General features: G+C 40.6%; 1 protein-coding gene across 3 annotated transcripts in view; it reads right to left on the bottom strand.

The window, feature by feature from the left end:
* usp25 (ubiquitin specific peptidase 25) overlaps nt 1–11,959 on the bottom strand; it is a 39,854-nt gene extending 27,895 nt beyond the window's left edge. For 2 of the 3 annotated variants that reach the window (XM_063014783.1, XM_063014785.1), the window contains exons 1-10: nt 11,792–11,959; nt 6,575–6,652; nt 6,284–6,428; nt 5,450–5,573; nt 4,616–4,778; nt 3,441–3,527; nt 2,250–2,387; nt 1,573–1,649; nt 1,246–1,319; nt 195–346 (exon numbers count right to left, since the gene is read on the bottom strand). In XM_063014783.1, the coding sequence (XP_062870853.1) occupies nt 195–346; nt 1,246–1,319; nt 1,573–1,649; nt 2,250–2,387; nt 3,441–3,527; nt 4,616–4,778; nt 5,450–5,573; nt 6,284–6,428; nt 6,575–6,652; nt 11,792–11,833 (1,080 nt within the window). In that variant the 5' untranslated portion in view covers nt 11,834–11,959. The remainder of the gene's footprint in view (nt 1–194; nt 347–1,245; nt 1,320–1,572; nt 1,650–2,249; nt 2,388–3,440; nt 3,528–4,615; nt 4,779–5,449; nt 5,574–6,283; nt 6,429–6,574; nt 6,653–11,791) is intronic. The other variant, XM_063014784.1, reaches the window with a different exon arrangement.
* Nucleotides 11,960–13,053: the final 1,094 nt, after the last annotated feature.

Below are 13,053 nucleotides of genomic sequence, written 5' to 3'. Positions count from 1 at the left end.
ATCACATGATCACAGCTTTCATCACCTGTCTAAGAGAAGGTCTGATTCACAGAGAACAGCTGCTAAGGAGTTCCAAACACTGGCCAGCCAATGATAGCCATAGAGTTTCAGACAGCTCCCATCAAAAATTGCAACATTTGGACCCTATTTTGCAAATAGCAAAATTCTTTTTTTACTCTTTTTTGAATACTGACCTCCTGTCCAGACTTGGCACTATTTTCTGCAGAATGCAAGGACTCGATCTCGCCTTCCACCATAGCGGCCTCCAAACATTCATGGAGGTCTTTAAAGCCATTCACCTGCAGCGGGTACTGCCCAAACATCTCAGTGTTCTCAAATTTCTTTCCTGAAGAAGAAAAATGTACATGAGGGTCTAGGAGATATTGTGAAAATAAAACCTGTAAAGAATACACAATAAGAGTAAACTACATCAAACATTTTTCTTCTTTGGAAGTGGGTCATAAGAGCATAGTGACCCACACTTTCTAGACAATTCATCTTGTAGGGATAAGAAAATTTAAAATGAAACACACTATACGGCCAGTAGTATGTGGCAACCTCTTCTAATTAATGAGCCACTCCTATTGCTAACATAGGGGAAAAAAGTAATAAATAAAATAAGATCAATTCTATGTTTCCAACTTTGAGAAACAGTTTAGCAAAGGATGGGTTTTAGCATGACTATGCCCCTGTGGACAGAGAGGTCCAAAACACATAGTTTGAGATGCTTAGAGTGGAAAAAGAAGATATGCATTATAGACAGTGCATTACCCTTCAATTAATTATATGCAGTGCATTATACAGTGCATTAAGTATATATACATTATACAAAGTGCATTACCTGTGTACATGCATTATACAGTGCACTATTATATAGGCATTATACACAGTGCACAAAGATGAATTATACACAGTGGAATATACACTGTGTACTACTCTTACATGCCTTCACCCAGTGCATTATACACCATGCATATACACTGTGTATTAACTTTTTATGCATTACACACAGTGCATTATACAAAGTGCACTATAAGCATTATAAACACTGCATTATACACCTTTATATGCATTATACACAGTGCAATATTCACGGTTTATTAACTGCTTAAGTCTGTTCATGATTGGCTAATTACAGCTCATGTGAACCCTTAGCGCGGTCATGCATGATCAGCACAGCTTCAGTCAGACCTTAGAAATCAATGTTAATAACATCAGCAGAGCATCACTTCCATAATGCCTCACCTTCAAGAACACCTACAGCCAAAAAGCGCCCGTAAAACAGCTCTACCATCGGGTTCTTTGGCTTCTCTCCCTCTCTGTAAAGATGATACAGAAACTGAATCATTTGGAGCCAACAGGACATCAACTGTTTGCTCAACAGAACAGATCAGTCTAGTACCCAAAAGCCGCTTTTTCGCTAATGTGATGTGCAGCTAATAGTTAGCATAGCTAAAATGTGACGTTAATAGCTCATTTTGATTGACGAGGAAGCAACGTAAACATGAATAGAGCAGGATAGCTGGTGATGTGTTAGAAATGGAATTCAAAGTAATGTTCTCCCATGCTTACCTGTCCTCCTCTGCTTTCATTTGAAAGGCGTCTTCCAGCCAGTCAAGCAGTTTATGAGTGAACTCGCTAACATCCTGCTGTAAACACAAACACAAAAAATCATTTTTAGTAGGTCTGGACTATGTTTTTTTTTTTGCATTGTAAAGAACAGGAGTTTTTACATGTCAGTGAAACATGCTAAAGAATCATTGTGCATTACAGTGACTATTACAGCTAATCCATAACATATTTTAAAATACATCTAAAATGCAAGAGCCTGATTTTGGGGGGATTGCTACCCCTTTATCTCCCAATCTAGTCATTTCCGATTCCCGAATGTATGAATCACCTGCCAGTATTGGATTCTAACACAGAGCCATATCGCATACGGAGAGCCATGCTAAGCTCCATGTGACTTCCCCCGACTCTCCCGGACCAACCCAGAGATCGCATGCTGCAGCAACAGCAGGAAGAGACCCCATCCGTCCTTACTTCTCTCAAACATGGCCAATTGTGTTTGTGTGGACGCCCAGCCAGATTGATGGCTCTCCTGAGATTGAAACTTGTGAGTAGTGTGCATTAAATCGTTGCGCCGCCCGAGCGCTCTTAAGAGTCAGGTTTAATTAACTATTGAAGGCTAGCGGTTGGGCATCAGAATATATTCATCCTAACTCAGCTCTGATGGCAGTAGGGCTAACCTGCTGGGACTCGCTGGATTTAAAGGCATCCTTGAGGATCTCCACAGCCCTGGATGGGTCAACATACTTCCTCCGAGAGCCCACCATTAAAGAAAAGAGATTTCGCAGCTCCTGCATAAAAGGCAGGTTCCTGTGCTCCTGAAAACACAAATAACAAAAAATCAAGTATGTTAAAAATAGTAATTGAGTATGAGAAGAAGTGTGTCATTTTCATTGCTGGATAAACAATGGGGCATATAGGATTTTTCTCAAGACTATGTTTACATGCAAAAATTTCCACCAATCTATCAATTATAGACCAAGACTGAGGTGTCGATATGCGCACTCTACTCAGCAATCTCCACTTACATGCACGCTACAAGTAACCCGATTCAAATGACGTCCATGTTCAGAGTACCACTTAGTACACGTTACCATGACAATGCGCATCATGTCCAGAGTAAGAAGAGCAGAAGGACGTCAGCCCAGTTGCTGAGTTCAGCTGGTGCATTTTTTTAATTGCTTTTATAGTTGGTTCTGGAAAATATACTTCACATTTACTTAATAAAGAGGGGGCAAGAGAAATATTTTATGTCCTGCAACATTCTAAGCACATAAGTCTTTTTAAACTTTTGCAGACCGTGAATTTTGTTAACTTCCACAATGACGTAAATGCACATGCAAAGACCATACTAACACTTTGACTGGAATTGTAATTGGTCTGCATGGCTATTCCACTTCTATTTATATATTTACTTCTATATTTACTACTATTTCAGAATGACATCAATCAAACGAGTCTATTCCGACTGAGGCATATACTGTACATGGACATATTCTATACTAATTAAGCCATTAGTCGGATTATTAACGTGAGCGAAGGGTGACACAGTGGGTAGCACTATCGCCTCACAGCAGGAAGGTCCTGGGTTTGATTCCCAGGTGAAGTGTTTCGGGTTCTTTCTGTGTGCCGTTTGCGTGTTCTCCCCATGTCTGTGTGGGTTTCCTCCGGAAGCTCCGGTTTCCTCCCACAGTCAGGTGCAATCAGGTGAATTGGAGAATTATCAGTGACTGTGTTTGACATTGAACTTGTGAACTGATGAATCTTATGTAACCAGTAAGTACCTGTCCTGTCATAAGTGAGACCAAGGTGTGTAAAACATGATGTTAACAGGTGGTTTCTGAGGTGATTTTTTTTCCTTCTGAGCTTACCTTTTGATTTCGGGGTAAATCATGCACTCTGGCAGGGGGTGAGTAGTTCAACACCAATCTCTGAAACTCCAGCAAGTTGAACAAGGACTGAAAATGTAAAATAACAGAAAATAAAAACAAAAGTGTTTTTTAAAATGATTGTTAAACACCATGGTAACATTGATTTGAAATGCATTTTAGATCTGCAATAATAATAAAGACTATTAATAACTGTACTCAGTAGAAGTGTGAACATCAACCATGCGTGTACTTCAGCTGCTCTTGCAACATGAAGGTTAGAGGTTGAGATCCACTCCTTTAAAAGTTACTGGGTAGCTTGTATAATAAGCTACTGCAGTTTTTAATCCCAGACAAATCATTAATGAATTTGATCAAGGAAACATGTTTAATCTCAAAACATTTTTGAACAGATCGGCAACAAAATATCTTTTAGGATTTCCTCTAGAAAAGAAAGCTAGGCCGAGATTTTTGTTACGGGTGAAATAAAGCATGTTGTTGATACTTATGTGAGAGACCTGACTTCACTATTAATACCCAAGTACACACAGCTCAGAATGTCAACAGTACCCCATGCAGTGGCTTCTTCAGGAGTCCGATTACAAATTGCAGCCAAACAGCATGTGATGTTGGATCCGGTGGCCTGAACACATAGCTCACCCTGGGTTCTGTTTTTACTGCAGCACCCCATTAAAAATCGCCACACGCCACACTCCTATCAGAGAGGTGTCGTGCACAGTCAGCAAAACAGCCTGACCAGCACACCTCAAATCGTTTTCACTTAAAGAAATGCATTTAAGCTCAGCTCAGGGTGTCTTCCACTACCCTTGAAATTGAGGTATTAAATGTTGACACCGAGGATGTCAGTAATTAACTGGTAACCTGCATAGTCGATTAAAAGTTTTTTCAATTCATTTCCTCCAGTTGATGCTTCTTCCCAATTAAAAAAACGCTGAACCCCAAACCTCTCAGTGTGCTTTATGCATTAAAACCAAACATTTGGTGTTTATATGGAGTTTAATTGCATGTTTAACTCTACACATGAAGATCTGTAAGTAACAGGTCAATGCAGCACATCAGCATAAGTGAATTACAATGCAAAACAGCCTTTTCAGATTCATTCACTTTCAAAGCAAAGCAGGTACAGAGCAGCAAGGTTCAAGCTCATAGAAGCTCACCTGTATGACGGCACTGAACCAGCAGGTGTTGCCCACATTCTTCAGACCCACAGGGCAGTTGCCCTGCCTCTTCCTGTCATGAGGGTTGGGTGAGTCACTCCATACTTCAGTGTGAGTGCGTTTCAAGCTTGCCTTGTTCTCAGCTATGCTGGCCTCCAACACCCTGTGCGACAACACACCAAAGCTGACAGTTACACTGCTAGTTCACTTCTAATCCATTTTGAACAGCTGCAGTGATGATAAAGATCTGATAACTTTGAAGATTTCTGGCTACAGTGGTTAACTGTTTTTTACTTTCGGCTGCTCCTGTATTTCAGGGTCGACACAGCAGATCATTTTGGTCTGTATTCCAGACTTAGCACTTAGTCTTTAAGCCGGATACCCTTCCTTATGTAACCGTCCTTATTTTATCCAGGCTTGGGACTGGCACTGAGAGTGCACTGACAATGACAAGACTGTTAGCACTTGCACACTAGCTCCAGCCAAACATGTCTGTGTAGACAGCACTAAGATTTGGAACTTGGAACTTGGATCTGGATATTGAGCCCCAGTGCAAGACTCTTAACCCTCAACTGTTTGCCCTGTTTGTATAAAAGTGCCTGCAAATTTTCAGAACTGGAAAATGGAAATGGAAACACCTAAACTTAATAACTGGGAGAGGGTTCACATACTTTTGGGCTTATAGTGTATTCAAGTGAACAATAGGGAGTGACATACGGCTAAAGCAAACTTCATGCAGCCTGGACCAAAATGTTTAATCGCTTGCTGTTTAACATTGATCATAAAAACACATTTAAATGGTTTAGAATATTTTTGAAACAGTGTGGGAACCACCTGCTGATTGCCTGCTCCTCGTCCGTAATGCCGGTCTCCCTGAAGGCCCGGTTGGATTCCTCCAGACTGAGAGCGATAGCTCTCTGAAGGTCATCTTTATCATCCCCGGTTAGATCGATCACATCTAAAACAACAGAAGCATGAACCAACAGTGATGTCAATTATTTTAATTAACTTGGAGTTACACTTTAATCGAAATGAAATATTTAGACACGTTAGCTAACAAGTTACAGTTTTTATGTCCCTGTTAACCACCATGGTGCTTTGCAAACTACACCAGGACTCCCTAGTCAGGTCAAGCCAATAGCTTTAAGGTAATGAGTAATGATACCATTAAACATTCCTCCAAGTGCTGGTTTTCTTCAGGTCATAAATACTGCTTTTAACATTTACTACAATCAACTGAGCACAGAGCACAATGTGTTCCTCACAAATATGAGCTCCACGTTCCAAATAAAATGAGCCATAAGGAACAGCAGCACTGCTGATTTGATGAATGTTAATCATATGGTACAGATTCATAGCTGCCACATCTAGGTCCAAATGTACAACTATGGTATGTTTTTAAGTTTTATGACTTGTAATTGACTTGTAAAAGACTTCAATGCACTGAAGATGTTCCAATGGTTTGTGCTAGCCCAAAACCTTGGTTTTCTTTAATTTGCCAGGCGTCTATGCATTTCGTTCTTCATTTACATAAGCCAATGTTACGACTGTACGATATACTGTCATTATGTTAAATGTGTTCTAGTCTCTCACTATAATTAATACTGTATGTCAGCTTTAGCATCATGTCTGATTAACCCTAACTTTAGATCAGTTTACAAAACATACTAGAGTCTGCCTGGCTGCCCACGCTGATGTATCTGTCGTTTCCAGTCTGGGCTGTTTGGTAGTAGGTAGCTTCATCCTGCTGTGGGACCTTCGAATTCTTCTCTGTAAGAAACGCTACTGCCTCGGCTAGGTCACCGTTGCTGACCTGCAAAGAAATCGAGACTGTCTAAAACAATCGCAGCATTGCATTTGACAAGGAACTAAATGATGAGCAACTGGGTCAAATTCTTCAATAAAACGAAGTTAAAAGAGCTAATATGAAATCTGAAACCAACAGAGCAGCTTGGTTACCTGTAGGGCCTGCTGTAGGAGTTGAACATCTGTAGTTCCGGTTACTTCCCTAAGCTGATTCAGTAACGTCTGTTGGTGCTGCAGAAAGGAAAGTGACATGGTTTAATGAGCTTTGTGTGGGGGGTGTTCAATGGCCTGTAAAGAGCAGTAACTTCAACCACAAGAAAAACAACCATGGGTCTTTTCATCCAACAACAGAACAAGCACAAATTTCCACAGACATGCTCAATATCTGGTAGAAAGTCTTTCCATTAGAATGGGCATTGTGAAGGTTGGCTAAACTCAATACTAATGCACAGTTGTTCAACAATGTCTCAGCAAGGTGTTCACATAGTGTTTCTTGTACAGGTCATTTCCCATTGTAGCAACACCTTACTGAACTACAGAGGCTGTATAGGTTTAAAAAAAGTTGACCTGGAAATTAAGCACTATGTTCAACAACAAAACACTATTACAAATAATCAAGTCAAGTCAACTTTATTTATATAGCGCTTTTTACAATAGACATTGTCTCAAAGCAACTTTACAAAATCCAGGACCAACAGATAAAAAAAACCCTGTTGAGCAAGCCGAGGGCGACTGTGGCAAGGAAAAACTCCCTGAAAATTACAGGAAGAAACCTTGAGAGGAACCAGACTCAGCAGGGCCCATCCTTCTTGGGTGGTCTGGAGGATCAATAGTTTAGGCAAAATTATTTGATTATAAATATTACAAAGAAATGGATACAATTTTTGCCAAAGCTTTGTAGAAATGTAGAACGTGCTGATTAATTGTAGTCATTTCAAATTGTCAAAACAAATTAATATCAATGTAACAAGGCATTCATGTAACAATTCTGACTGGCCTGACTAGTGCATACCTGATCACAGCTTGAATAAATGGCATAAATAGTGAAAGCAATGAGTCAGATGCACATTAGCATCACTATGGCTATGTGACATTGACAGACCTGTAAATGAATGCCTTGATTTTGTTGACTAAAGCTTTCTAAGACCACTTCAAGTCGCCTGGACCAGTAGAAAGAAGTCCACACTTCTTTCAGAAAGAGTTGAAGCAATAAGAATGTAGCCACCCTTTGGCTTAGATACATGCTAAGCATAGCTGTATGAATAATCAAATCAAGAAAAGGCAATGACAACATATAAACAATTCACAATGCCCCTCCTTAGTTACGGAAGCGATCTCAACCTAAGCTATCGGCTGAGTCACAAACCAAGGTCTACAGAATTAAGTTCCCTCTAGTATCTTCACACGCGGACTTGAACTGTGGTTTCTAACACAGTGGTTTCTTTAAGATTACTTTACTTGACATGGTTACTGGTTTTAATTCTAATTTTTAAAGCATATGAGTGTAAATTGCAAAATGCAGATAGAAGGCAGTGACAGGTTAGCAGTTATAGTATTGCACTAGTAATCACAGGGTTGCTGGTTCAAGCACCACATCTGCCATGTTAACATCGTTGGGTTCTTGAGCAAGGCCCTTAACCCTCAACTGTTTGTACTTACTGTATATGCTAACAATAAGAAGTAGCTTTGGATAAGTGTCTAAACGCCACATGTGTCATAAATGTCAGTGTCATAAAGGGAGGAATCATACCTTTTCTCAGAAAATAAGAAAAAATGAAAACCAAAATTTGAAGGGTAGCTGTGGATAATCGTGTCTGCTAGGTGCCACATGTGTCATAAATGTCAATGTCAAATAGAGGAGGAATCATACCATGTTACCTTTTCTCATCTAAGTGCTCTTTGAAGCATTAGCACTCATCCCTGTGCTCTTGTTAAGGATCCGGTATGTGTGAGCGTGTTTAATGGGTGTGTAGGTGAAAAACACACCATTTGAAAGTAGCACTCTCGCTTAAGGAATGTCAGAAATAACCACTTAGCACTTAAGTACCAGTACCAGGCTGAGGGTGGGGGAGTGCAGCAGCGTAGGAAATAACAGTTGGCGAAATTGAGTAAAAAAAGAAAGCAAAAAGAAGTAAAAAAGAAAGCCAAACACACATGAAATAAATGAAGCAGTAACACATGTTAAACATGCGTTAAATAAATCTAGACCCTTCCAGCTAGATGCAGCAACATTGTAGCAACATGGCAACCTGCTCCATGTTTGGTTGTGACCCCTATTAAAGTTACAACCCATCTTCTTTACAGATCATCTGTCTAAATAACCTACCAAAACATGAAAACTGACCAAGCTGTGTTCTTACTTGGCCGACACAAGATCCAGCATTTCACAACAGTGATTTAACCAGCAGTGACGCCAAAAAAACACCCAGACCGCCGGGTAAAGTTCTCAACTGACACTGACCCACTTTACATCTGATCCTCCGTGCTGTTTTGTATGTGGGCGATATCCTATTCGGATTTTAGTACTCCAGCAAATGTGTCAAAACTGCACAACTTTATGTGCTTGTATGTGGCTTGCAAGGGTGGATGTATTTAGACATAAAAAATGCAGTACAAAATAATGCAAGTGAGTGGTATGTTTACACCAATCAGGCATAACATTATGACCACCTTCCTAATTTTGTGTTGGCCCCCCTTTTGGGCGGGCCAGCCTTCGCTCCCCACGTGCATCAGTGAGCCTTGGCTGCCCATGACCCTGTCGTCGATTTACCACTGTTCCTTCCTTGGACCACTTTTGATAGATACTGACCACTGCAGACCGGGAACACCCCACAAGAGCTGCAGTTTTGGAGATGCTCTGACCCAGTCGTCTAGCCATCACAATTTGGGCCTTGTCAAACTCGCTCAAATTCTTACGCTTGAACATTTTTCCTGCTTCCTTGCTAGCACATCAACTTTGAGGATAAAATGTTCACTTGCTGCCTAATATATCCCACCCACTAACAGGTGCCGTGATAAAGAGATAAAGAGAAGTGTTATTCACTTCACCTGTCATAATGTTATGCCTGGTCGGTGTTTATTTTATATTCTAAGTATTCTAAAGAGAAATACAAGAATGTGACACAAAAAATTACACCAATTATCCATATTTAAAAATGAAATGAAACATTGGAGCAAACATAGAAGAACACAACAATCATGGGATTTAAATTATTTTTGCAACTTTTCTGTTTCTGACTGATTAACTGGAACACTCATTTCTCTGAACTAATTACGCTTCTACAGCTATCTACCTACAGACATGATTGGCTCAGCAATGGACTGGCATTTCGTCCGAGGTGTGTTACTGAATTGCGCCCAGTAATTCCTGGAAAACCAGACCCACTGTGACTCTGACCAGGATAAAAAGATGGTAAAACCTGAATTTGAAATGAAATATGCTGAGTTAAAAATAGACAAACAACTTGGATTGTTAATTGTGTGGTGTTGGAAGTTCTATGATCTTATTTAATTTTTGGCCCAGCCTCCCAATTCCTTGTTAGCGATCATCACTACAGCGTGTGATTCGAAGTAAAGTGAACAGTGGTCTCATGGCAAGATCGGGCAGAAAACCCAAGCCCATGCAAGTTTGACATTGGCATAGGATTTGTGGCTTTGGTCAAAGTAAGAAGCAGCCCAGCTGAGGTTTGTTGCAGATCACATGGACAAGAAAATTAGGACACCCCTTCTAATTATTGATTATTGTGTTTCAGCCACAACAATAGCTAACAGGTGTAACACATTAAAATTATATGCTTCAAACTTTGCAGCAACAGTTCAGGGAAGATCCTTTCTTGTTTTAGCATGACTGTGTCCCTTTGCAAAAAAGCAAGCCATATGAAGACATTAAGAAAAGTTTGGTTTAAAGAACCTGCAGTGGTCTGCACAGAGCCCTGACCTCAGCTCCACTTTAGAGCTTTGGAATGAACTGGAACATCAACTGAGGATTTCTTGACAAACATCAGTGCCCAGTCACACAAATGCTCCATTGATTGAATGGGCACAAATTTCCAGAGACATACTTCAAAGTCTTGTGAGAAGCCATCTCAGAAAAGTGGCTGTTGTTATAGCTGAAAAGACCACACAGATTGTTTGTTTGTTTGTTTTATTAGAATTTTAACATCATGTTTTACATTTTGGTTACATTCATGACAGGAACGGTAGTTACTCATTACACAAGGTTTATCAGTTCACAAGGTTATATGGAACACAGTCATGGACAATTTAGTGTCTCCAATTTACCTCACTTGGATGGTGGGAGGAAACCGGAGCATCCGGAGGAAACCCACATGGACACGGGGAGAACATGCAAACTCCACACAGAAAGGACCCGGACCGGAACACCCAGAGGTCAATTTAGTTTAATACCATTTGTTTTTTAAATGGGATGTCTATCAAGCTTATGGTCAGGAGACTAAATACTTTTGACAATATTGTGAACTTTAAAAAGCCACAATAAACTTAGGGACGGCACGGTGGCTCGGTGGGTAGCACTGTCGCCTCACAGCAAGAAGGTCCTGGGTTCGATCCCCAGGTGGGGTGGTCCGGGTCCTTTCTGTGTGGAGGTCGCATGTTCTCCTTGTGTCTGCGTGGGTTTCCTACCACAGTCCAAAGACATGCAGGTGAGGTGAATTAGAGACACAAAATTGTCCATGACTGTGTGTGACATTAAACTTGTGAGCTGAAGATTCTTGTGTAACGAGTAATTTCATGACCTGTCCTGTCCTGTTATGAATGTAACCAAAGTGTGTAAAACATGAAGTTAAAATCCTAATAAATAAATAAATACATAGAGTAGAACAATTAATTACAGATCCAAGTGACCCACTTCTATTACAACTGTATGTAAACTTTTGACTCCTGTAGTGCATGGCTGTATTAGCTTGCAGCGCAAAAACTACACAATTAGCAAAGTATAAACGGCCAAACAACAAAAAAACATACTAAATCTAAATTAAATGAATTATATTACAAAGATAAACCACAGCTGATCACAACACAGCATGCTGAGCTATCAGCTTGCCACTGAACGCGTTACTAGGCGTGTCATCCGGCTAATGTCAACATTAGCCCATTAGCCAACAAGCTAACATGTCAATAAAGCTCCACAACACTACATAAAATCCAAACTCGCAGCCCATGCGTGTCTAAATAATGAATAAAATAAAACAAACCCATGAATAAATGTTAACCCACTGTCGCGTTCACGACGCTAACACTTAAAAAGTTTGCTACTATTGCTATGCTAATGCTAAGCTAACGCTAGCTGTCCCAGGCAGGCTGAGAGTAAACACACCCGCACGCGCACACACACAGACAGGTCAGTTTTACCTTCTGAGAGTGCTGCTGCAGCACATTCTGCTCCACAGTCATGGCCGCTCCAGGTCCCGAGTCAACCGAACCTTAGAATAATGAAGAATAGTAAAGCGGTGAAGTTAAAATTAAAGTTAAAACCAAAGTTAAAATGTCCCCCCGCTTAACAACGCAACAGCGGGCGCCATGGGAAACACAGGCATGAGAGACGGAGGTTTTCCCACCCGTATTCCGCCACACCCCGCATTCTCAACTCTGATTGGATAAACAGATCATGTTGCGAAACACGCAGCTGAGTATCTACAGGCAGAGCTGTACGTGCTATTATATTTCATAAATACACACATATTTTATATCGTTTTCATGATTTACCTTACTAATAAAATACTTAAAATGATAAATAATAAGAAAAACCTGGATAATTAATAATATACAACGATCAGCCATAACATTTAAACCACCTCCTTGTTTCTACACTCACTGTCCATTTTATCAGCTCCACTTACCATATAGAAGCACTTTGTAGTTCTACAATTACTGACTGTAGTCCATCTGTTTCTCTACATACTTTTTTAGCCTGCTTTCACCCTGTTCTTCAATGCTCAGGACCCCCACAGGACCACCACAGAGTAGGTATTATTTAGGTGGTGGATCACTCTCAGCACTGCATTGACAATGCCATGGTGGTGGTGTGTTAGTGTGTGTTTTGCTGGTATGAGTGGATAAGACACAGCAATGCTGATGGAGTTTTTAAACACTTCACTGTCACTGCTGGACTGAGAATAGTTCACCAACCAAAAATATCCAGTCAACAGCGCCCCGTGGGCAGCGTCCTGTGACCACTGATGTAGGTCTAGAAGATGACCAACTCAAACAGCAGCAATAGATGAGCGATCGTCTCTGACTTTACATCTACAAGGTGGACCAACTAGTTAGGAGTGTCTAATAGAGTGGACAGTGAGTGGACACGGTATTTAAAAACTCCAGCAGCGCTGCTGTATCTGATCCACTCAGACCAGCACAACACACACTAACACACCACCACCATGTCATTGTCACTGCAGTGATGATCCACCACCCAAATAATACCTGCTCTGTAGTGATCCTGTGGGGGTCCTGACCATTAAAGAACAAAGTGAAAGCAGGCTAAAAAAGTAAGTAGAGAAACAGATGGACTACAGTCAGTAATTGTAGAACTACAAAGTGCTTCTATATGGTAAGTGGAGCTGATAAAATGGACAGTGAGCATAAAAACAAGGAGGTGGTTTTAGTGTTATGGC

The sequence above is a fragment of the Trichomycterus rosablanca genome, chromosome 18 (assembly GCF_030014385.1).
Source record: "Trichomycterus rosablanca isolate fTriRos1 chromosome 18, fTriRos1.hap1, whole genome shotgun sequence".
Classification (NCBI taxonomy): Eukaryota; Metazoa; Chordata; class Actinopteri; order Siluriformes; family Trichomycteridae; genus Trichomycterus; species Trichomycterus rosablanca.
The sequence above is the reverse complement of the archived record's forward strand: the minus strand, read 5'-3'. Positions and strand labels throughout refer to the sequence as shown.